This window comes from Rhinolophus sinicus, linkage group LG06, assembly GCF_036562045.2.
Source record: "Rhinolophus sinicus isolate RSC01 linkage group LG06, ASM3656204v1, whole genome shotgun sequence".
In the NCBI taxonomy this organism is placed as follows: Eukaryota; Metazoa; Chordata; class Mammalia; order Chiroptera; family Rhinolophidae; genus Rhinolophus; species Rhinolophus sinicus.
This window is the reverse complement of record NC_133756.1, coordinates 120,793,922-120,816,482: the sequence shown is the minus strand read 5'-3', so window position 1 is coordinate 120,816,482 and position 22,561 is coordinate 120,793,922. Positions and strand designations below refer to the sequence as shown.

Below are 22,561 nucleotides of genomic sequence, written 5' to 3'. Positions count from 1 at the left end.
GGGCCCTTAAGAAGTATGCTAAATCTACTCTGCCTATGCTCTATAAATGGAACAAAAGCTGGATGCCAGCACATCTGTTTACAACATGATTCACTGAGTATTTTTAGGCCATTGTTGGGAACTATTGCTCAGGGGGAAAAAGATTCAAAATATTATTGCTTATTGACAAGTACCTGGTCACCGAAAAGCTCTAATGAAGATGTACAAGATTGTTTTCATGCCTGCTAACACTATATCCATTTTGCAACCCTTGGATCAGGAGTAATTTCAACTTTCAAGTCTTACTGGTTAAGAAACACATTTTATAGCTGCCATAGAGTGATTCCTCTGATGGCTCTGGCAAAGTAAATTAAAACCCTCTGGAAAGGAGGTGCCATTAAGAACATTCGTGATTCATGGAAAGAGGTCAAAATATCACCACTAACGGGTTTGGAAGGTTTCCAACCCTCATGGATGACTTAGAGGGGTTCAAGACTTCAGTAGAGGAAGTAACCACAGATGTGGTGGCAATAGGACTAGAACTAGAATTAGAAGTGGAGCCTGAAGATGTGACTGAATTGCTGAATCTCATGAAACTTTAATGGATGAGGACTTGCTTCTTATAGATGAGCAAAGTGGTTTCTTGAGATGGAATCTACTCCTGGTGGATGCTGTGAAGATTGTTGAAATAACAAGAGCTTTAGGATATTACATAAACTTAGTTCATAAAGCAGCGACAGGGTTTGAGAGGATTGACTCCAATTTTAAAGAAGTTCTACTGTGGGTAAAATGCTGTCAGACATCATTGCGTGCTGTAGAGAGATCATTTGTGAGAGGAGAATCAATGTGGCCAACTTCATTTTAGGAAACTGCCACAGCCACCCCAACCTTCAGCAACCACCACCCTGATCAGTCAGCAGCCACCAACATCAAGGCAAGACCCTCCGCCAGCAAAACGATTACGACTTGGTAAAGGCTCAGATGATGGTTGGCATTTTTCAGTAATATTATTTTTTCATGAAGGTATGTACGTTGTTTTAGACATAATGCTATCGTACACTTAATATACTACAGTACTGTATAAACAACTTTTATGCGCACTGGGAAACCAAAAACTTCACGGCTCATTGCAGTTGTCTGGAAGTGAACCGGCAATGTCTCTCTAAGCTATAGCGTGGGTTTGTTTTCCTCAATGGGAAGGGATGGGGGCAGAGGCTGCTTCTGAGTCACAGCTCTGTGGATCAGAAGGGCCCACAATGGGCATTCATAGTGATTTTTCAATGGAGGCATGCTGATACCTCATTTAGGCCATCCTTCGGTTCACAGAACTTGGCCTGGTCCAGGAGGGACTGCCACTCAGAAGCTATAGCAAAACTAGATTCGGAGGACACAGGCCCTCAAAAATGGGACAGCCCATAATGCTCCTTGAGCAGAGGCCAGAAATGGAATGTGAGAAGATCCTATGGCCACAGAAAGGCCAGGAGAAGGGACTTGAAAGAAGGTAGGAGATCTAGGCAGGAACAAAGGTATGCTCTAAAGAGCCCTGAGTTCCCTTTTCACACATAGATGAAGGTAGCTCAGTAGTCAAGGGAGAAAAATAGACTTTATTTACAAGTAATAACATTTAGAAAAGACCCTGGCCCTTAAAAACCTTCCCAGAACTCCAAATCCCACCCCAGCACAAGTCTGGGGAACGTGGGGGATGAGCTGCCGCTGAAAGGCTGCCCTCACTCGGGCCGTCTGTCCTGGAAAAGCATCCTCTGGGCAACTGTGCCCGTGGGCGGATGGGAGCACGGGGTGGGGGTGGGGGTACTCCCACTAGGTCAACGCCCAGGCCTGGACTTGAAGAGCTAGGGCCCCTGCTAGGCCCAGCCACCAGGAGCAGCAGGAACCAGGGCCTGCTCCTTCAATGGTCCCTTCTAGATCCAGAGGCTGAGAGAACTGGCTGGGCCCAGGACCCAGCCACCCAAAGCCAGCCTCAAATCTGCTTGTGATAGACAAGTGACTGCTCTGTGAAAACATCAGGAGGCAAGGTAGAGAGGACCCAGACTGCCCAGGCTCCAGGCCAACTCAGGAACTTCTCTTCCCCTGGTGAAGGTCCAGATACCAGGCCAAGGTGTGGGCAGGCATCACTGTCTCTAGGGGTTTGGCCACTGTTGGCCTGGGAGCTGAAGGAAGGCACTGAGAGGGACAGGAGAAGGACCAGGCAAGGTCAGCATTGGGGACACAGGTGGGGCCACTCACCGGTACTGGCCCTTTAGTGCTTCGCCTGAAAGAGAGAGAGACAGTCACTTGGCTGGATGGGACCTGTGATGCCAGCCTGCACCAGCTGGCTCGGGAAGACCTCTTCCTGCCATTGCACACCCCAATTAGGTCCCCTGAGGGTGTGGCCTTAGACACATCTACCTTCAGGTTACCAGCTGCTGGCTGTGTGTAAGCAGCTGGGGTGCTGTCAGTAGGAATGGAGTTGTGTGTCTCCTCCGTACGGGGACACCTGCTCTTAGCCCCACCGTCTAGCACCTAGCTCAGCCCTGCCCTGGAGCCTGCCTCACACGGGTCTGGGGGTGCCCATGCTCCCACCTGCCCCCTTCCCTCTCAGTGCTTCCACCTTGCCCTTGGCCCGAGGGGTGGCAGTGGCCGCAGCGATGGCAGCAGCAGTGGCAGCGCTGGCTGTGGTGGTGGCGATGCGAGGAGAGCGGCGCATTCCACTGCGGGTGTTGGGGGAGCCCTTGGGCAGGGCTTTCTTTGCGGCCCCCCTCCGCAGAAGGCTATTCCCAAGCTTCTTGGGCGTGTTGAGGATGCTGAAGGCCATGGACTGGCGGCGGTCAGCCTGTGGGGAGGGGCCGTCAGACTGGGCACTCCACCGCTGCCCTCCCAGGCCACCCTGCGGCTCTGGTGCCCCCCCTTCTGCCCCCGACTAACCTGTTTACCAACAGCTGGAGCTGCTTTCTTCTGGGCCTCCGTGGTGCTCTGTCTGCGCCCCTCATGTCGATCCCGGGGTGTCATGGGGCGTGGGAAACAGCTGGTAGGCTTCTTAGACTATGGGGAAGAGGCCAATTAGGTCAATAGCGGCAAGAAGACTTCACATCCAAAGCCGAGGGTCTCGAGAGCTCAGTAGCCCTTGCAAGTCAACTTATCCAACCAGCAGCACCACCCCCAACCCCTCCAGAGCCAGTCGCCTCCCCTTTAATCCACTCTTCAAACTTGAAACTTGGGTGAGCTGGGCCTGACGTGGGCAGTCCGCTAGACAGAACAAAACAGGAGCCAGTGTCACCCACCTCAGGGGTGCCAGGGCCCTGGTGGGGCTCTAAGGAGACACGTTTGCGCTGCCGGGTGGTGATGCCAGCACCCTCAGCTATCTGGGTTGGCTGCATGCTGGCTCTGCGCAGGGTCTCTTTGGGGTCACCAGTTTTCATCTCCTCATCTGTGATGGTAGCCAGGCTCAAGGAAGGCTGCGTGGGTAGAAGAAGTGGTCAGTGGACCCAAGCTGTTTGGAGATGGAGCAGGACTGCCACAGGCTCGAGCCCTCCTGTCACAGGCCTCCCCCGCTCCCTGCACCTGCAAGACGGCCACAGAAGAGCAGGCCCAAGCAGATGTCTCCGAGCTCCTGTCCACCCAGTGACTTCGCCCCTGCTCTCCCTCCCTGCCAACTGTTCCACTGGAAGCAGAGACCCAGGGCACCAGTACTTGGGCTGGGTCAGCAGGTGGCACTGGGATGGAATGCCAAGGGAAGAACAGGTGAGCCACTGTGGGCAGGTCCTATAACCCCAGAGCTCACCCTGGACTCCAGGGGATAGCAGGTCTTCAGGTGCGGGGGGCAGACTCGATTCCGCTGCTGCAACTCTGCAATGCGGTTCCAGTCGTCCAGTTGCTCAGGCTCATCCTGGCAAGTGCCCATGTAGAAGCTGTTCCTTCCTGGGGGAGAGACGGGGACAGGAGTTGGATCAAGTGGGGCTGAACAGAAGGAATAGGGGGAGGCTGCAGGTCGCCCACTGGCCCTGCCATCTCGCCAGCTATTGCTGCCACCACTCCTGTTCACCTACCCCACGGGCTCCAAGCCTAGTAGCCCGGGGTCCTGCTCTGCTCAGAGCTGCAGAAACAGGAGGGGCTCACAGACCATTTCTACCATGGCAGCTGGCTCACTGCACTCTCCCTGGGGAGGCCAAGAGGTCACAGGCAGTGGCTGTGACACCAAGGGGCCAGGAACTGGTAGCCAGGACCCTGAGAGCAAGAGCCTCTAAGAATCAGGACAGAACACTGGCTGGCCTGGCCCTCTGGCAGCCCCTCACCCCCTGAGGAACACAGAGGACCCCCGCCAGCCTCTGAGTGTCACTGTCGTGCTGGATTCCCAGGCCCCTTGTGTGAGCATTTCCAGTTCACCCTGCGGAGACTAATAGCCTGACTGCCCGGCACAGCCCTTGCTGGACAGGCAAAGCTACCAGGAACTTGCTTGGGGTTTATAAAAGCTCGTCCTTTCCCTGCGCTGGGATCTGCTTCTAGTGTAACCTTTAGGTGGTGTTAGGGTTAGGACAGTCCCCTCACCTGCAGGGGCCCCGCTGGACACCCTGGCCTGGGAACGGCGAGCAGAGCTGCGAGTGGTGGGCCGGTAGCCAGGCAGGCTGAGCAGAGCTGAGTTGCCATCGTCGGGAGAGCCCAGGCGGGCGAGAGAGTGGGTCGAGGAGGTGGCTGTGGGGCCCGCCTGGGACGCGAGGGCAGACTGTGTGCTGTAGAAGGACGAGTTGGCGCTGTCTGGCTCCTCCACGTCTGGCTTCTGGAAAAGAGGAGGAATGTGCTGGGTGGAGCAGCCACCATTCCCCTTCCTGAAACCCGCAGATCCCAGGGCATGGCTACACGTGTTCCGGCTGCTTTGTAGGGCCCCTAGCTGGACATCGGCAAGAAATGGACCTTGTTGCCAGAATCCCACACAAGGTGCTGAGCTTATGTTACCAAGACGTTACCCATTTTCCCACTGAGTCTGTTGACAATGATTTGAGGGAGGGGAGGCAGTGTTATCAACCATTCTAGAAGTGAGGTGCAAAGAAAGGAAGTGACCAAAGGGTCCAAAGGTCACACAACTAGGAAGTGGGAGAGCTGGGGCTGAACCCATGTCTCTTGAGCTTGTCTGGCTCATCCCACAGCCCCATGTCCCTCAGCCCACACTTGCCAGGGCCCTGATCATCTTAGAACTTCCCCGAGCTTGGTAGCAGAGGGCACCCCGCACAGAGGTACCCCCGCTGCACCAAAGGCACCTCTCCCCTCCCTAACCTTGGTGATGGGAAAGAGGGCCAGAGCTGGCAGGCAGCCCCCTGGGTGGCCACGGTGCCTCTCAGCTTCCCGGGGAGTGTGCTGGGAAACAGACTGGGCCGCACAGGGTCAGTGCTACACACGGAGAGGACGCCAGCTTACAGTCAGTGCACGGGCATCCAATGCCAGCCCTGCCCCTTTCTACAAAAGGCCTAAGATCCTTCTCAGAACCTCAGCCTTCTCATCTGTGAGATACGGACCGGCCAGCCCTGCCTGCTCCTGGAGGCTGTTTCGAGGCCCCAGTGGAAGGACGGCCCTGAGAGGACGTGAGCGTTACGGGCCTGCAGCCTGACCTTGGTCATGGTGATGTTGATGATTTGCGTAGTACGCCGACGTGCAGAACGGGTCTTCCGGCCTGAGTCCAGGAAGACGTCCCCCAGGGAGTCCAGGCTGCTCTCCAGGGGGGCCTGCCCCCGAGCTGGGATGGGGGTGAAGTAGAGACTCTCCAGGGATTCTACCTTGGGGGGCAGGCGCTGGGAGATGGGCGAGGCTGGCTCTCCAGGAATGCTGGTGCCATCGGGCTGGGTACGAGGCAGCTTACTATAGAAAAGAAACCTGCTGAGGTACCATTCTTAGGGCTAGAAGGTACTTTGTCCCTTTGCTCCAGAGTGACCAATTCCTACATTTACTACACATAGACCAGGTCGAACACTCCATTCTCTGCCTTTTCAGAGGTGCCAAGGAGAGCCCTTGACCTGGGCCCTGCCTCCAGTCCTCTCCGTCCCTGGTGAGCCCATCTGCTCCCTCTGAACTCCAATACTGGCAACTCCCAGACCTCTCTGTGCCTAGCCCAGACCCATGTATCCACTGCCACAGACATCGCCCTGCACACTTGCAGCTACTCCACCATGAACATGTCCCAAATTAAGCGGAGCTGGCTGTTCCGCCTCCTGCAGCTCCTATCTGAGCCAATGGAGCACCTTCCCTCTCCTGCCAAACCCACTCGGCAAGTCTCCTAACCACACCCCACTCCACTCGTCCTTCCTGGTTTGTCTGCCTCATGTCCTCTCACCTAGACGGACAATGGCATCAGGGGCACCAGAGCAGTGACAAGCAAGGACCCAAGCTCTGCCATTGTGGGACCCTGGGCAAGTGACCCGCTAAGCCCGTTTCATCTGTTAATTCATTTAATATTTTTCAAGTGTTTATAACTGTCTGGCACAGTTTGTTTAGTAAATGTTTCCAGTCTCAGCTTCTACACTGGATATGAGGATAAGCTTTCTAAGATGCATTAAATCTGATCGTGGACTCCATTTCAAACCCTTCCCATGTCCTTAATGCCTTTAAGATCAAGGGGAAATGCCAGCCTTCTTCACCGGGGAATCCAGGCAGCCCTGCCAACCTCACTTTGCAGCCCAGCCAGGCTCTTTCCCGGCCTTTGCTCTGCTGTCCTCTGTCACTGGGCACACACACCTACGGCTTCTTCCAAGACTCAGAACAGAAGGGACGCCCCATGAAGCCTTTCCTGACCACTTGTTTCTTTTGACCCACGATACCCTATACAGACACATCTGGAGTAACACCTGGAATATTTTCTTTCCTCTGAGAATAAGCTTCCAGAGACAAAGGGGCCACATCTGATTTATCTCAACCCCAGTGCCCAGGACACAGCCTGAAAACCAGCAGGCTCTCAGTGGACACCAGGTCAGGAAGAAGGGTGCCTCCTGACCTGGTGACAGTGAGTGGGGTCCCCTCCTCACAGCTCAGATCCAGGCTGTCAATACTCAAGTCGAGCTGCGGCTTAGCCTGGGGCTCCCGACTCTTTAAGGCATCCGTCGCCACTTGGAACTTGCCCAGGTCTCGAAGCTGCTGGTCGGCGTGTGCAACCTGGGGAGCAGAGGGCCAGACAGTGAAGAGAAGCCAAGGGCAGGGTCCATCATGACGGGTGAGGGACTCTGTGCAGCCACAGACTCACCTGTGCCTCCAGGCTGCGCACCTGGGCAGTGAGGTGGCGGCAGGTGTGTTCCGTCTCCTTGGTCTTCAGCCCGGCCTGCTGCAGCTCGCGGCCCAGCCGCTCGGCCTCGGCCCTCAGCTCCCTGTTCTCCTTCTGCAGCTGCTCCAGGCCCCGCAGCTGCTCCTGCAGCTCCTGATTCTGCTGCTTCTTGGCATCGTAATGAGTCTTGGCTTTCTCCACCTGTGGGCAGACGGGTGGGTGGCAGTGGGCGAGGGCAAGGAGGAGGGCAGAGTGGGCCAGGGCTGGGCCCCTCACCTGCAGCTTATAGTGCTCAGCCGCCTGCTCCTTCTGGCGCAACTGGGCCTGCAGCTCATTCACCTGGGCCTGGAGGCGTTGGGCCTCTTGCTGGCTCTCACCTCCCTGTGCCTGGAAAGCATGAGGGAGGCTGAGGGGGCGGCTGGTCCGGCTGCCCCACCCAAATGCACTGGCTTGCCCTAGCTTCCTGGGCTTCATGGTGTTTTCCAAGTCCTGCATATTCTCTCAGGAAACAGGAAAATCATTTTACCTGCCCCCCCGACCCCCAACCACTCCAGCCTACTGAAATCCCTGCCAAGGCACCCCGTCTGCAGGCGCCTTCCCCGGCCAGCTCGTGCCATTTCTGGCAGAGTCCCAGCAGCCCTCGCTGGGCCTTCTTTGAGACCAGGCACAAACTGTCTCGTTCTCTTTCCGTGAGGACAGTCAGTCTCCCCAGGGAGGGAAGCAACGCCTGCTGCCGAGGATGGAGCTCTCAGGACACGTGAACTAATTTCTCCCAACAGCCACTCTGGGAAGTAACTATTTCCATTGCAGAGATGAAGAAATCGGGCTCAGAGAGTTCAGCAGATTGACCAGGGTCTTAAGTCAACAGTGGAAGATCTGAACCTTGGTCCACCTCAGCCCCAAAGCCCGTGTGGGTTCATGACGCCGACACTGCCTCTTCTCCAGACCCGGCACCTTGGGAACAGGGCCTGTGTCTGACTCAGTCCACTTGCAATGCCAGCAAGTGCTTAGTCTGTAGTAGATACTGGACAGGATCGTCTGGCTCCCCCTTTCCTACATCTCCCAGTGCCAGGAAGGCCCCCAAAAGGAGTTTAACAAGCATGTGCTTATCACATAATCACGAGTGACCCGGTCTGGAATGCATGGAAAGGAAAGGAGCTGGGGAAACGAGGCTCAGCTCCCAGCTCCTGTCACCCAACGGGGCTTTAGCAAGTCCTAGGGCCACTGCTGCCCAATTCCTTTGCCCCTGACTAAAACCTGGGAAGCCCAGACTGCAAAAAAGCAAGTATTAAACCAAAGGTGACACTGTTAAAAGCATTAAGAATATTAAGTTGCATTATAATATTGCATGTCATTGACACTCTCCTTAAGGCTAAACTGTCTAGACCAGCACCATCCAACAGAACTTTCTGCAGTGATGGCAAAATCCTGCATCTGCCTGTCCAATATGGGAGCTGCCAGCCTCACAGTTACTGGGCGGGGGCAGGTGGCGAGTGTGACTGAGGCACTGAATTCTGAAGTGCACTGTAATTTAGATTTCAATAACCACACATGGCTAGAAGCTACTATAATGGACAGCAAAGGTCTGAGGGATGGAAGCCACTCCAGTCTTCCCTTCAGAGCTCCCAGAGGCACGTGCACCGGGCTCCTGAGCCACAGGCCCCCAGGGTGCCCCTCCGCTCCCCACACCCACAGCAGCCCCTCCCCCATCGATCCATCCCACCTTCAGCTTCTGCTGCTGCACCTTGCTGGCTTGGTCATGGTCAGCTAGCTTCTTACTCAGTTCTTCTACCTGGGGGAGGGGACGGAAAAGAAGACATGACTCAGGAGACCTTCCCCTGGATGTCCAGGCAGATTAAGGGGTTTCCCCAGACCCGTCCCCAGTATTCCTAGAAAAAGAAATGGGTCCTTTCTCTGGCCTCCAATTAGGGAAATTTGCTTCCCAGTTTGGTTGGCAGTACCTGAGTGAGGCACCCAACACACCCATGCTCATCTCCACCCCAGTGACAGAGGCCTGCAGCTGCCACATTCGAGAACTGACTGGGGGGCTGCCACCACCCCATCACCTACTGCTGCCACCATTCCCCGCCCCAACCTCCCTGGGTTGGAGACGGGAGCAGGGGCCTCGCCTGGACTCGAGCAGACGTCCTCATTCAATCCCAATGCCTCCTCCTCCTCCCCTCCCAGAAACTCCCCAAGCAAAAGCCCACCGGTGATCAGACCTCGTCCCAGGACCCACAGACTGTTAGGGCTGGCGCTGGCAGTGTGGTTAGCACGGGGAGTCAGACTGCTGGGAGACAGAGCAGGGCAGGACACGTCCACATCCAGCCCCTTCCACAGAGGAAGGCGAGGGGAGTGGGGGGGGGGGGGGCATCACAGCCACAAGCGTGCCTTGCTCCTCCAGGCATTCCAGGAGCTCAAGCATGTTCAGCAAAGGCGAGAGGCAAGGGCTCCATTGCTAACTGTTTGTATTCGTCTTGACAGTCCCCATCATTCTGGGCTCCTCAGAGAAGGTGATGGGAAAGGAAGGTGAGGTGACAGGTAAGGGCTGGCAGAGGAAGGGTGCTCTCGCTAAATCCCGGCCCGAGAGCCTTGTCGTCTAGGGCCGCACAGAGAGATGAGAGCGCGGCAGCAGCCCAAGCCGCTCCTGTCTGCAGGAGGCCCCCCTGTTCCTCTAGACCTGGGCCTCCTGCTCCCAGACGTCTGTGTTCCACACTCGGGGTGAAGGCCCAGCACCCCGAGCTCACAGCCCTCCCTGACCTGTGAGGACGGCTTTGCTTATCACTTTATGGCCTCTGCAGGAAAGAAGGGGCTGCGTAAAATACGGCCCATGTCATCCTGCTAGTGCTCTTTGCTGAGGACCCAAACTCGGAACAAGATGTGGAGGTCTGGAAACCCCAAGGACTGTGTCACTGGTTCAGCTAAGGGACAGATGAAGCCTGCCCCACCCTTGTCCCTGCCAGGCAGATGAGAGAAAGTGCAGAAGGGTGGAGAGGCCGACCTGGGACGTGTGGGATGAGGCCTGAGGGGGCCCAGCACACCGCACTCCGGGGCAGCCTGCGCCTGGGTTCCACCGCTTGACCCTGCCCCCTGCACAAACAGTTCACAACAGGAGCTGGCGGAGGCAAGCTGCAGCCGGGGTCATGCACCGAGACTGGTCACCGCTTAAGCAGCCAGCATTTAGCAAGGACCCCAGGCATTACCTGCTTAGTTTGCTCTCTCTGAAATACCTCTAGCTGTTCCACCTGTGCATAGGGGAGGAGCAATGGAGAGAGAATGAGATGGAGGCCGCACGGGCACAGGTTCTGCTGCCAGGCTGACCTCACTGAGCCTCTGATACTCCCGCCCCCCAAGGAACTAGACTTCTAGTAATTTTTAAAATGCCCATTGGGCTCATCCTAGGTCCCCATGCCTCTTGGGACGTCCACTGCAGGCGCATCTCACAATGTGCCTCCACAACGGGCTGACGGCCCTCATGGTTGGACTCTCCAGGAACGAAGCCTTCAGGGAAGGGGAGGCTACTGATATTTTCTTTAGGACAATAGGGGGCAACAAACTTGAATTCTACCAGCCACCTCTCTTCCTCTGCCACCCAGGGAGTGAGAGAGACAAGACACTGTCATAATGTGGGAGCCAGAGGCCCTGGAATACAAAGGGAACAGTCCCTTCTCTCTCGGGTCCAACCTTTGCAGGGATGGTTGAGCTGGGCACCCTACCTGGGCAGTGAGTTTCTGCCTCTCTTCCTGGAACCGCTGTCTCTCCTCTAGAACCTTCACCTTGGCACCCTCATACTTGGCAGTCATCACCTCCAGCTCCCGGGCAGTGCTCTGTGATTCCCGCCGCACCTCAGTCAGACGGGCCTCAGCGTCAGCACGCACAGTTGCCAGCTCCTGGTCATATTTCTCCCGGGCCTGGTCCAGCTCGACTTCCAGAAACTGCCGGCCGAGGTTGGCCCTCTCGCCCAGCCCCCGGTTCTCCTCTGCCAACAGGCCGTGAGCCTTCTTCAGCATGCTCAGCTGCTCTGCGTAGCTGGCCTTCTCTGCCCGCAGCTGCTGGGCTGCTCGCTCTAGCTCTGCCACCTTCTGCCGTAGGGGCATAAGCTCCCCAAGCTCCCTCTGGGCCCGCATCAGCTCTGCCCGCAGCCCACCCGCTGCCTGCTTGCTTTGCTCCAGTTCCTCACGATGGTGCTTCTCAGCAGCCGCCTGCTCGGCCTGCAGCTGCTGGCACAGGTGTTTAGCGGGCAGCAGCTCACTCACCAGGGCTTGGGTGCTGGTGTGTTCGAGCTGCAGGGCAGAGAGGGCTTGCTCCTTCTGGAAGAACTTCTCCTGCCATGCCTTTAATTCTTGGCCCAGCTCCTCCGCTCGCTCTGCCTGCGAGGCCAGCTCCTGCCGCAGGCTCTCTGAAGCTACCCGCTGCTTTTCCGCCTCCTCCCGGAGAGTCTGGACCTCCTGCCGCAGAGCAGAGCTTCGTTCGGCAGCTCTGGCGCTGTTGTTGGCTGTCTCTGCCTGGAGCAGGCGCAGCCTCTCCTCCAGTTTTTGGCTCTTCTCCGACTCAGCTATAACCAGCCGCTTCAACTCCTTGCTCTCACCCTCCTTCTCCAGGACCTGGCGGTTCAGGATGGACACTTCTTCCTCCAAGCTGCTGATGAGACTGTTTTTTCTCTCAGCCTCCTGCTGGCCCCGGGCCACCTGGGCCTTCCACTCATCCTCAGCCTTGCTATGGTCTTGGGCCTTGGCATGGAGGGTGGCCAGCTCCCTTTGCACTGAGGCTAAGGTGTCCTGACTGCGCCCCAGCTCCTGGGTCTTCTCCTCTAACTGGCCCCGCAAAGTCTCCAGAGCAGCGGCCCGCTCCGTCTGGGAGGCGCGCTCAGCTTCCCGGCTGCGCTCCAGGCTGGAGGCCTTCTCCTGATGCTCACGGCACTGCTGCTCCAGCTCGCTCACCTGTGCCCGCAGAGCCTCCAGCTCAGAGCCTCTCCGCTCAGTCTTTCCAGTGGACTCAGATGGAGCTCCTGACCCGGAAGCATCCTCTCCACTGGCCGTCCCTAGGGACTTCTGGCGTTCCTCCTCTTTCTTGGCCAGCTGTTTCTTCAGTTGTTCCACGGTTTGCTGAAGCTCCCCCAGCTCTGTTTTCTGGGCTGCCTCCTGCTCACGAAGCTTGGCCAGCTCCTGGTCCTTCCCTTCCTTTTCCATCAGGGCATGGGCCAGTGCCTCTTGCACGGCAGCAAACTCCACACGCTGCTCATTGAGGGCATTCTGCAGCCGCATCTCAAGCTCTGCCTTGGAGGCCTTCTCCAGCGCAAGGTCGGCTTGGGCTCGGCCCCGCTCCTGGGTCAGCCGTGCCACCTCCCGCTCCTGCTGCCCACGCTCCTCCTGCTGCTGTCCCTGGCTCTCCATCAGCGCGGCCCGCAGCCGCTCCAGCTCACTGCCCATTTGCTCTGCCTCACGCTCCATGGCCTGCAGTGCAGCCTGCGTGCTGCAGAACTGACGTCCCTGCTGCTCTTCCAGCCACTCGGACTCTCTGTCTCCTGCCCTCGGGGGCTCCTTGAGTAGCTCCCGGGAGGTGGTTTCCTGCTGCTCACCTGCCTTGCGCACCAAGGCCTCCAGGCGGGCCACCTCCTTGCTGGTGGCAGCCATCTTCTCCTGCAGAGTGGAGAGGTCATCTGCAAGCTTCTGGGCCCTGACCTCCTTCTCCTGGACCTGCTGGTGGGCTCTGGCCAGGCTGGCATGGAGCTGGGCCAGCTCACTCTGCTGCCGGCCTATCTGGAGCTCACTGTGGGCCTCTATCCCTGCCACTTTCTCCTTTGCCTCCTGCAGCTCCTGACGGGCCTTCTCACATTCCTCCTTCAGGGTCATCAGCTGTTCCTGGAACATGGCACCATATTGGGCCTCTTCTTGCTGGCTATCTTCGTATCGCTCACGCCAGGTGGCCACCTCCTTGGCAAGCTGCCCACACTCACTCTCAGCCTCACGCCGGGAGGCGATGGCCTCTGCCAGCTCCCGCCGCAGGGCTTCCATCTCAGCCTGATGGGCCTCCCCGAGCTGCTGGACTCGGGCCTCCAGCCCCTTGCGCCCAGCCTTCTCTTCCTCCAGCTCCTTCCGATCCTGCTTATGCTGCTCCATCAGGCTCCGGGTCTCTGCCTCGAGCTTGGAGATACAACATTGCTGCTCTTCCAGCGCGCCGGCAGCCCTGCGCTTCTCCTCCTCGACGCTGCCCTTGGTCACCTTCAAGGATTCTTCCAGGGCCCGGACCTGCTCCTGGAGCTGGCCCTTTTCCTGGGCCACCCTTTCTCTCTCGGTTGCTTTTTGCTGCTCAGACCTCAGCTGAGTCTTTAGCTCTGCCACCTGCGCCTGGCTCTCACACTGCTCCCGGCGGGCTGCCTCAACGCAGGCATGGAGTTCCTCCACCTTTTGGCTCAGCTCTGCCTTCTCCCGCTGGGCCTGTGTCACTGAGGCCTGGGCACTATCTCGGGCTTCATTAGCAGCCTGAAGCTGCTGCTGCAGGACCTCTAGCTTGGTAGCCTTCTCTTTCTCCAATGCCTCCAGCTGCTGGAGGACCGAATCTCTCTCCTTTAAGGAGGCCTCCCGCTCCTCAGAAGCAGTGGCCAGTTGCTGGGCGTGGTCTCGCCTAGTAGCTTCCTGCTCCTTGATGGCCTCTTCCAACTGCTGCTCCTTCTGCTTCAGGCTGCTGCTCAGCTGCTCCACCTGGTGGCGGAGGTCCTGAGACGCCTGTTCCTGCTGCTGGAGGAGCTGTGCTAGCTGGGCCTGCTCCGTTTTGGCCTGCTGCTTCAGGCCATCCAGTTCTTGATCCTGCTGCTGGAGAGTGGCATTGAGGGTGGTGACTTCAGAGGTCAGCGTGGCCACCTGGGCAGACAACTGGGCCGCTTGCTCCTGGGAAGCCTGCTCCAGCTCTTCCTTGGCCTGGCTAACGTTGGACAGCGAGCTCTGCAACTTGGCAATCAGGTCAGCCAGCTGCTGCTTTTCTTCTTCAAAGTGGCCTCGCTCAGCAAGCAGCTTGGCTTCCCGCTGGTTCCGCTCAGCCTCCAACGCCTCCATCCTGGCTTGGAGCTGGGTGTTGTCTGCAGCAAGAGTGGCTGCCTCTTGCTTCAGGGTTTCCAGCTGGTGAGATAAAGAAACAAATGGGATCAGCATGACTCTTCAGTCACTACGGCCCCTCTGGGAACTGAGGATTGCCAGGAACCTGAACGTGCTGCACGTGGGCCCACACCAGCCCCTGCACGCAGGTCCCTCGGCTGCTCCTGGCTTCCTACCTGCAGGACGTCACCCAGCACCTCGCCCTTCTGGGGTGGGCTCTCCCGCAGCCGGGCCAAATGCTCTTCCAGCTGTGAAAGTTTTCCCTGCAGGATTTCATTCTTCTCTTCAAGGCATTTCTGGGAGTAAACAAGAGCCCCAGGTGAACAGAGCTGGAACAGGCATCAGATGACCCCACAAGCACTTGTGAACACCAGCAAATCATGGGACCCTATCACCTTGTTACCAAGATCTCCTTTTGCCCTGACCCAGAAACAAGTCTCAGAAACCATGGACCCGGGACCATGAGGGACCTGACTTTCTAGCCCTAGTCCAGGGTTGAATTCAGTCTTGTGACCTGCTAATTTCTTCTCCAAGGCTGAGGAGTTTACTTCAAATTTCCTTACTGTATATACCCTTTCCCAGAAAAGTCCTGGCTTCCAGATTATCCAAACACCCACCCAGCTTAAAACCAGCCCCTGCCTCTCTGGGCAGCAGGAGCAGCAGACACAGCACTGCCCTTCCCCCACATTGTTCACTGAACACCTACAATGGGGCAGGCACTGAATTTCTCATTTCTAATCCATGTAACAGATTGGTGAGGTTGCTATTGCTATCCCCCTCGTACAGTGCAAGAAGCCGAAGGTCAGGTGTTAAGTTCCTTGCCCCACGGCTTCAAAGTTAGTAAGTGGCAGAACTGAGTTCCTAATAACAGCATCGATAATAATAGCACCTAATTCACTGAGCGCTTACTTTGCACCCCATAATGTGTTAAGTGCTTTCTACATATTATCATCTTACAATGGCTGATGAGGCAGCTACTCATTCTTTTTCCCGTTTTCAGGAAAGCATGCTTAGAGAGAAACAGATCAAGTAACTTGTCCAAGATCCACACCTTGTAAATAGTAGACAGGCTTCAAAGGTGTGCTGGACTTAAGCCCACAATCTTTCCATGACAGCACACTATTAAACCCTGAAGAGAAGTCAAACGACTTCCCAAAGGCCCCAAAGAAGAGTGGCAAACAGAAGTCAGCTTTGAACACGTCAAGATGGTGGCCTGGACTCCCCAAGCAGAGGGTTACCTTGTCCTGCAGGGCTGTGCTGAGCTCCTTCTCCAGGTGGGCCTGCTTCTCCACCCACTCCCGAGTGGACTTGCTGTGCTCCTCTGTCAGCTCGTTCAGGGCGCCCTGGAGCTGCTGCAGGTGACTAGCAAACTCGCGCAGCTGAGACAGATGAACGGAAATCCCCATCAGCCAGGGTCAAAGCTGGCACCAGCACTGCTGTTTGTTCCCTGAACTCCAGGAGCTAGATGCGTCTGATGAGCCTTCCCACTCTCCAACCAATCACTCTGAATCACATCCCTAACTCAGGACTACAAATCAAAATTTATGGCCACAACTCAGTCCCTGGCAGCGGCCAATTATGGGACAAGGAATGAGGCAAAGTATGCAGGTCTCGGGAGAGACGGAAGCACAGGACAGGGGCCAGGACATGCTTCTCAACCCTCTCTTGGGGAATCGTCCAGACAAATTCAACCCTAAGGGGCCCCCAAGTGGGGGCAAGACCCCCTTAACACTCACCTTAAAGGAAAGGTCCCCATTCTCCTCAGAAAGCTGGTTAATTTTGCGATCCATCTGGCTCTTCTCTGTCTTCAGGTCCTGGCACTGCTTCAGAGTTTCATGGAGCCGCACGGTGAGGCTGAGAGGGCGGGAGCAGTGAGAAAAGAGTGTACCCACCAAGGGTGTGGAGTGGGCAGGGAGCCGGGAGGCAGGCAGGGAGAACGCTACCTCTCGTTCTTGTCGCGGAGCTCCTCCAGCTCCCTGGGCTCCAGCGGACTGGCGGCCTGCTTCTCGTTGAGCAGAGCCAGGCGGTCAATGCGCTGCTGCATCACGGCGATCTGTGCGTCTGGCCGGGGGAGGGGAGAGGAGGGTCAGCACAAAACGAAGGGGAGGAGGGAGAGCTCGGAGGACGCATCCAGTCTAAAGGAAAGGGAGGATGGAGGCAAGGACAGAACCCCTCCCGGGTCAGCTGGGCAGGCCCAGGGCAGAGGGGCCACATGGGAGACAGAGGCGCCATTCCTCAGAAAAACCCCCGATGCCGCCCACGCACACACAGCTGCCCTGTGCCAGGCACCTACCCCGCTCGGTGAGCAGCTTGCGGTTCTCAGCCAGCTCCAGCTCTAACTCATCTCTATTATTTCTCTCGTCTGCAAGCTGCTTCTTCAGCCGTCTCATCTGGAATTGTGGGGTCTGGAGGATGTCACCCATGGGGGAGGCTGGAGAACCTGAGAGGAAGCTGAGGAAAGAGATGGCCCAGATGCCATCGTCAGAGTACAAGACGTGAGTCCTGAACAGGCAGGGATGGGCAGGGCTCTCTGGATGGGAGCGCTGGCTGGGAGGCCCGAACAAGGCTTCTGTCTGTAGTGCTATCTCAGGCCTTGTGACATGACCTGGAGAAAACCTTTCTCCTTTCCCCGAGCCAAAAAAAAGGTGGGGTTTTAGGGATGGCTGCATTCTCCTGGCCTCTACAGAGATGCACTAAGAGAAGGGACTTCAGTGTAGTCTCCAAGGAAAAAAGGAATTCCAAAGACAAGGAACAGCCTTTGTGAGAGGCCTTCTGCCCGAGACAGACCCTCACCAATTCCCCCACTTCGTCCTGGGGCAGCTGAGGACAGATCTGAAGGACCCTGCAAACACTGTCTATGATGTCAGGCTGCTCAGCAGCTTCACCTCTAGGAGGGAAGGATGTGAGGATGGGGTGTGGAGGCCCCATCCCAGCAAAGACGCTTAGCACATACTTGTTCCCACTGGAAGACGCAACCTTCTGTAGCTCTAGAAAGCGAACCTCCCTCCTGGTCTGGTGGCTGGGTGGGGAGAGCTCTTCAGAGATGGTGCTGGAACAGGCAGAAGGGACAGGAGCTGGTGGGGAAGGAGCAGACAAACCAACCACAGAGAGGTTAGTAAGAGAGTGAACAGATCTGCACCTTTATGCAATTTGAGAACTTGCCTTAGTGGGAGTGAAGCCACAGACACATGTAAGCTACAGACGGAGACCACTGGGCAGAACCTGAAACCTAGTGACCAGAGGTCAGTGTTCCTAAGCCACATCAAGCAAGGGGCTTCCACTTCCACAGACGGTCCGAGCTCAAGGAGGGCACAGCTTCCATGGCCAGTCATACACTGACCTGCAAACCCATAACCTGGCCCAGAGCCTCTTCCACAATCTAGACTCACATTTGCAACATCTCCACCTGAAGTGTTCATGAGGAACCTGAATATAAGGAACATCAAATTCAGCAGCTGGAAGAGAACTTGCCTGGACCCATGTCTTATATCCTATCATTACTAGATGGCCACTTCATCAAAAGACAGGCAGAGCTATCAATCTTTCTATTGTATTAGTTTGGTGCAAAAGTAACTGCGGTTTAAAAGATTAAAAATTGCAAAAATCTGTGGCGGCCAGATGGCTCAGTTGGTTAGAGCGCGAGCTCTCAACAACAAGGTTGCTGGTTCAATTCCCACATGGGATGGTGGGCTGCACCCCCTGCAACTAAAGATTAAAAACGGCGACTGGACTTGGAGCTGAGCTGCACCCTCCACAACTAGATTGAAGGACAACGACTTGGAGCTGAGGGGCCCTGGAGAAACACACTGTTCCCCAATATTCCCCAATTTTAAAAAATTAAAAAAAAAATTTTTTTTGCAAAAACCGCAATTACTTTTGCACTAACCTAATACTTCTAGAGTAACATTTGGTAGATTTGGTACCTCTCTGCTTTGGCATTTATTCCTTATCATACTTACTGGTTTATGTATCTTCTTTCCCACCTAGAACATAAGCTTCATGTGGGTAAAAACCATTTTTTAAGACTGCACTCCAAGCTTCTAAACCTAGACTAATGATTGTTTAAGAAATAAGAAAGGAAAGAGGTGTGCATGGGGTGCTCAAGGAGAACCTAAAAGCAGGCACGGTCACTTACAAGTGCCCTGCTTGGCTGATGCCCGGCAGCCAAGAGGAACGGGGATGACGGCCACAGGACCCAGAAATCAACCTCCTCCGTCACACACACTTTTCTTGAGCACCAACTCTGTGTCTTGTTTAGGGACCAGAAACAACACCCCACTGCACTTAACAACTCAGGATCCTAGCAGTCCCCAGCTCAGAGAGGAGGAGGGGATCCTCAGGCGAGGGCCCCACTTACCTTTCTGCAAGAACTTCTCTAGGTCCTCATTCAGGTTTAGCCCATCTTCATGGTCCAGCACGAATTTGAGAAAGACAGCTAACTCAGCCTGGGCCACAGAGAGAGAGAAAGAGCATCATTTAGTTGTTAGGGAGGCCTGGAGGCAAGGAGGGCACCATACTGGCAGTGCCAGCCCAGGAGCCTGCTGGAGCCCCTTCTTCCTCTTAGAGCTGGAAGCCCCATGGTCCAGACGAGAACATTCCTTTAGAGACATGTTCACCCCACTTGCTCCCGCCCCCTTTCCTCCCTAATGATGCAGCCGGGATCAGACAGAGTTCCTAACTGACTTCACTCCTGACCACGAGAAGAGAACAGGCAAGGAAAGTAGTGCAGTCAGAAAACATAACTGTCGGCCTCCTCCAGCTGACCCTCACTGTTGTTCTTTCTGAGTGAGAACACCGCTGGGGCTCAGCCAAAGCTCATCCATCAGCTCAGCTGTAAAATCTTCCCTTCTTTGTCTGAATTTCAAAGCTGCAGGGTTGATCTAATTTTCCTGGCCAACTCTGCTGTAATTCCTTATTCCTCTAGAATTTCTGTTTCTGCCAGGTCTGTGATCAGCTTGGAGCAGAGAAAAGGTTGACGGGAGGAAGGAGCGACCCATCCCTCCACTACACAAACCAACCCCGAGATGAGCCACGAGCTCAGTATGAAATGGGATGATTTAACATTTCTACCCTAAGTGAAAGGCTACAGTTGTCTGGACACTGTCCCTCCAGTCACCTACATGACCCACTCTGGCATCCCAGCTGCTTCTGCTCTGCGCGGTAAAGGACGGCAGGTCATGCAGGAAGCAAGGCCAACATCAGGACCTATTTGGAAGGTAGTTCCTGGAAACCAGGTCAATTCCCTCTATAAGGAAGCGGATGCACAACCTCGCCATGTAGAGGAAGGGAGAGGCAACGGCTCTGAGCTGGGCTGTCATGATGGACAAAGACATTCTGTCACTAATCCTTTCTACTAGAGGAGAGGAGGAATAAATGGAGTGACAGTTTGTGTAAAAAACGCAAGCGTGCACACATGCACATACACACACACACACGAACACATATACGAAAAGAATAAATTCTATGTATCTGCTGTGAGTGGCCGACCAGTGACCGACAGCCTTGGGGGGTGGGGGGGAGCACAAGGCTCATAACACCAGCAGGGGCCAGGGAGCTGTGTCCTCCACAACTAGACTGAGAAACAACGGCTGGAACTGGAGTGCAGGGGGAGCCGGAAGAAGGGGGAAAATAAAATTTCTATGTGTCATCCAAACACAGTAGTTTCAGGTGCAGTTAAGTATGGAAAAGGATTTGGAAGAATATCCTTTAAAAGTTAGCAGTTATCTCTGAGAATGAGATTGTTGGCACATTATTTCCTTTTTTGAGCTTTTGAATACTTTCCAGGCTTTCTATAACAAATAGCTATAACTACTATAAACATAATTTTTTAAAGAACAATGCTACTGCATTCCATATTGTTCTTCAGGTGAGAAGCGCAGACTAGGCCTGCTGGGTAGAGTAGAGGGCTTACCTGAATCTTATATTCAAACTGCTCCCAGGCCCTGGGACTTCTGGAGCTCATGGTGGAGTGGTATAAGAGCAGCATGGTTATCTAGAAGCCAAACAGGAGGCAGTCACTGAGTGGGGCCGGCCATCTCTCTTCTCGGTGCCCCCACCCCGGGTTGTTCTAGGGACTCTGAGCAGCTATTCTGGAGACATTTCCAAAATTCCTAAAATTACTCAGCAGCCCCAGGCACCCTTAACTGCACTAAGAAACACTTGAGGACTCAGTGTCTATGTGTAAAAAGCCAGGTGCCGGGATTTCTGCACAGCTAAATACCTGGACCCATGGAACACTAGTTATGAGGTTTAAGGCACCCTTTTAGGCCAGCACCCGGAAATGGAAGAGAGAATGAAAAGAAAAATGTGCCAACAGCTAGGTGAGGCCTGATTCCTGCCAGTCTCCGAGCCCCACAGTAATGGTCTAGTAAACCTCTCTGTTGTATAGCACGGGCTCCTAGAATCCTTGGGTTCAAATTAGCCTCTGCCCCAGCCAGGTGGCTGCCCACACTTACCTCAAACCCCAGAAATAAAGCCCCCACCGTGTTAAGAGAAGGCTCTGCCAGGCTGCTTACCTTGGCCAGCTCCAGCTCTGACCCCTCCATCACCTTCTGCACCGACACCAGGCATTCTGGAGAAGAGGGATGTTTTCGGTTTTCTGTAATGAAACAATGTAGATAACGGGGTGAACTTCCTGGGGCCATCTCTGAGATCATCAGAACACCTGAGTGAGAGCAGAATCGTGGTCTCTGGTGGCGCGAGGAGACAAAGGGCTCCTGACTCCTATGTCCTCTCTCCCCAACATACACTGTCCCATCTGAAGTGAGTTCTGTCCTGGGTCAGCTCAGAGACTACAGGGATAGTTCACGCAGAAAGCTGGCTGGGGAGCAGCTGGATGGCTCACTTGGTTAGAGCGTGAGCTCTCAACAACAAGGTTGCCGATTCAATTTCCACATGGGATGGTGGGCTGTGCCCCCTGCAACTAGACTGAAAACGGTGACTGGCCTTGGAGCTGAGCTGCGCCCTCCACAACTAGACTGGAGGACGACGACTTGACTTGGAGCAGATGGGCCCTGGAGAAACACTACTACCCAATAAAAATTTTTAAAAAGAAAGCAAACAGCCTGGATTCACAGCAGCTCTGGGGTGACACTGCACTCACCCACCCACACACCAGCTCCTGCTCGGCACCACAGAGGAGCCCAGTTCCAGGTCACTCTAGAGTCTCGTTCCAAATGAGGTCGCAGAGGAAGCCTGCAGCTGAGTCAGATGAGGAAGACGGGGGATATGTGGATCTTTGCTGTTGGAGGGCCTGGGCTCAATTACTAACACTTTGCTTTATCTAAATCTATTATCGCCTTTCCTTTCATTCTCTGGAGGTGGAGATGGTAGATAGCTCCCATGTCAAAGATGAAGACTCTGGGTCCACGGCTATACAAGGCAGGGGAACTGACCAGCACTGTGCCAGACGCTTTGCATGCGTTAATCTACCCATCAAGCTAGAGCGATCGTTATTATCTCCATTTTGTAGACTGGGAACCTATGTCCAGAAAGGTCACACAAGCAATGAGTAGAAGGGCCAAGATCTCAACCTAACTGTGCATCTGTCCCTGTGCCTATCACCTTCAATTAATTCCAAGTTATCTGGGGGAAATATTTTTCTTGCAAGGGCAAGAGGGTAACATGGATGCCTCCCTCTCCCCCATCTCCTCACAGGGAGGGGGAACGGGAGCCCAAGGTGATGTCTGGCTCTACATGGATCTTGGAGATGGGCCCCTCGACTGAAGGGACACTCTTCTTTCCCTGTGGTGAGCATCCCCCGACCCAGGGAAGCTGACCCGGATGTATTCATCTCTGTGGTACAGTGGGCAGGCGCTGAGCCTTTGCTCCTCCAGACACCTAGGAACTGGGTCCTCTGGACTCCCAAATCCCACGAGCTGAGGAAGCAGCTCCTTCCCAGCTAGGTAAGAAAAGTGCTTACTCCACAGGAAACTGCACACAAAGTCCAGTCTCTCGGGCACCGGCTTCTGCAGGATTTGCTGCCCTTCTTCAGTGCCGTGGCTAGAAAAAGAGCAAGTATTAGGACCAGAGCACGTAGCAATCCTTCCCTCTTTGCTACTGCATTACATACTACCTCCCCATTTCTTTAGGCTTGGTATGCAGTGGATCTGGGAGAGAACCAGACCAGATGCTGGAGGCAGGGGAGAAGACACCGAGACACCATTTAATCAGAAGAAAGTGTGTGGGGGGTGAGAAGTGGGGACTTGAGGCACGAGGTCCTTCTGGGAAAGACAGCACTCTGCCATGCCATTTG

At 55.3% G+C, this 22,561-nt stretch overlaps 1 protein-coding gene across 10 annotated transcripts in view; it reads right to left on the bottom strand.

Moving 5' to 3' along the window:
• Window positions 1-1,563: 1,563 nt before the first annotated feature.
• Window positions 1,564-22,561, bottom strand: part of NUMA1 (nuclear mitotic apparatus protein 1) — a 68,068-nt gene continuing 47,070 nt past the window's right edge. For 9 of the 10 annotated variants that reach the window (XM_019744301.2, XM_019744307.2, XM_019744302.2 and 6 more), the window contains 23 exons: window positions 22,229-22,308; window positions 20,823-20,905; window positions 20,219-20,299; window positions 18,665-18,752; window positions 17,261-17,381; window positions 16,601-16,758; window positions 16,251-16,368; window positions 16,044-16,161; window positions 15,546-15,686; window positions 14,484-14,603; window positions 10,933-14,331; window positions 10,420-10,461; window positions 8,940-9,008; window positions 7,493-7,603; window positions 7,199-7,417; window positions 6,953-7,110; window positions 5,577-5,823; window positions 4,522-4,750; window positions 3,758-3,894; window positions 3,258-3,431; window positions 2,902-3,018; window positions 2,588-2,809; window positions 1,564-2,248 (listed from right to left, as the gene is read on the bottom strand). In XM_019744301.2, the coding sequence (XP_019599860.2) occupies window positions 2,237-2,248; window positions 2,588-2,809; window positions 2,902-3,018; window positions 3,258-3,431; window positions 3,758-3,894; window positions 4,522-4,750; window positions 5,577-5,823; window positions 6,953-7,110; window positions 7,199-7,417; window positions 7,493-7,603; window positions 8,940-9,008; window positions 10,420-10,461; window positions 10,933-14,331; window positions 14,484-14,603; window positions 15,546-15,686; window positions 16,044-16,161; window positions 16,251-16,368; window positions 16,601-16,758; window positions 17,261-17,381; window positions 18,665-18,752; window positions 20,219-20,299; window positions 20,823-20,905; window positions 22,229-22,308 (6,244 nt within the window). In that variant the 3' untranslated portion in view covers window positions 1,564-2,236. The remainder of the gene's footprint in view (window positions 2,249-2,587; window positions 2,810-2,901; window positions 3,019-3,257; window positions 3,432-3,757; window positions 3,895-4,521; window positions 4,751-5,576; window positions 5,824-6,952; window positions 7,111-7,198; window positions 7,418-7,492; window positions 7,604-8,939; window positions 9,009-10,419; window positions 10,462-10,932; window positions 14,332-14,483; window positions 14,604-15,545; window positions 15,687-16,043; window positions 16,162-16,250; window positions 16,369-16,600; window positions 16,759-17,260; window positions 17,382-18,664; window positions 18,753-20,218; window positions 20,300-20,822; window positions 20,906-22,228; window positions 22,309-22,561) is intronic. The other variant, XM_019744309.2, reaches the window with a different exon arrangement.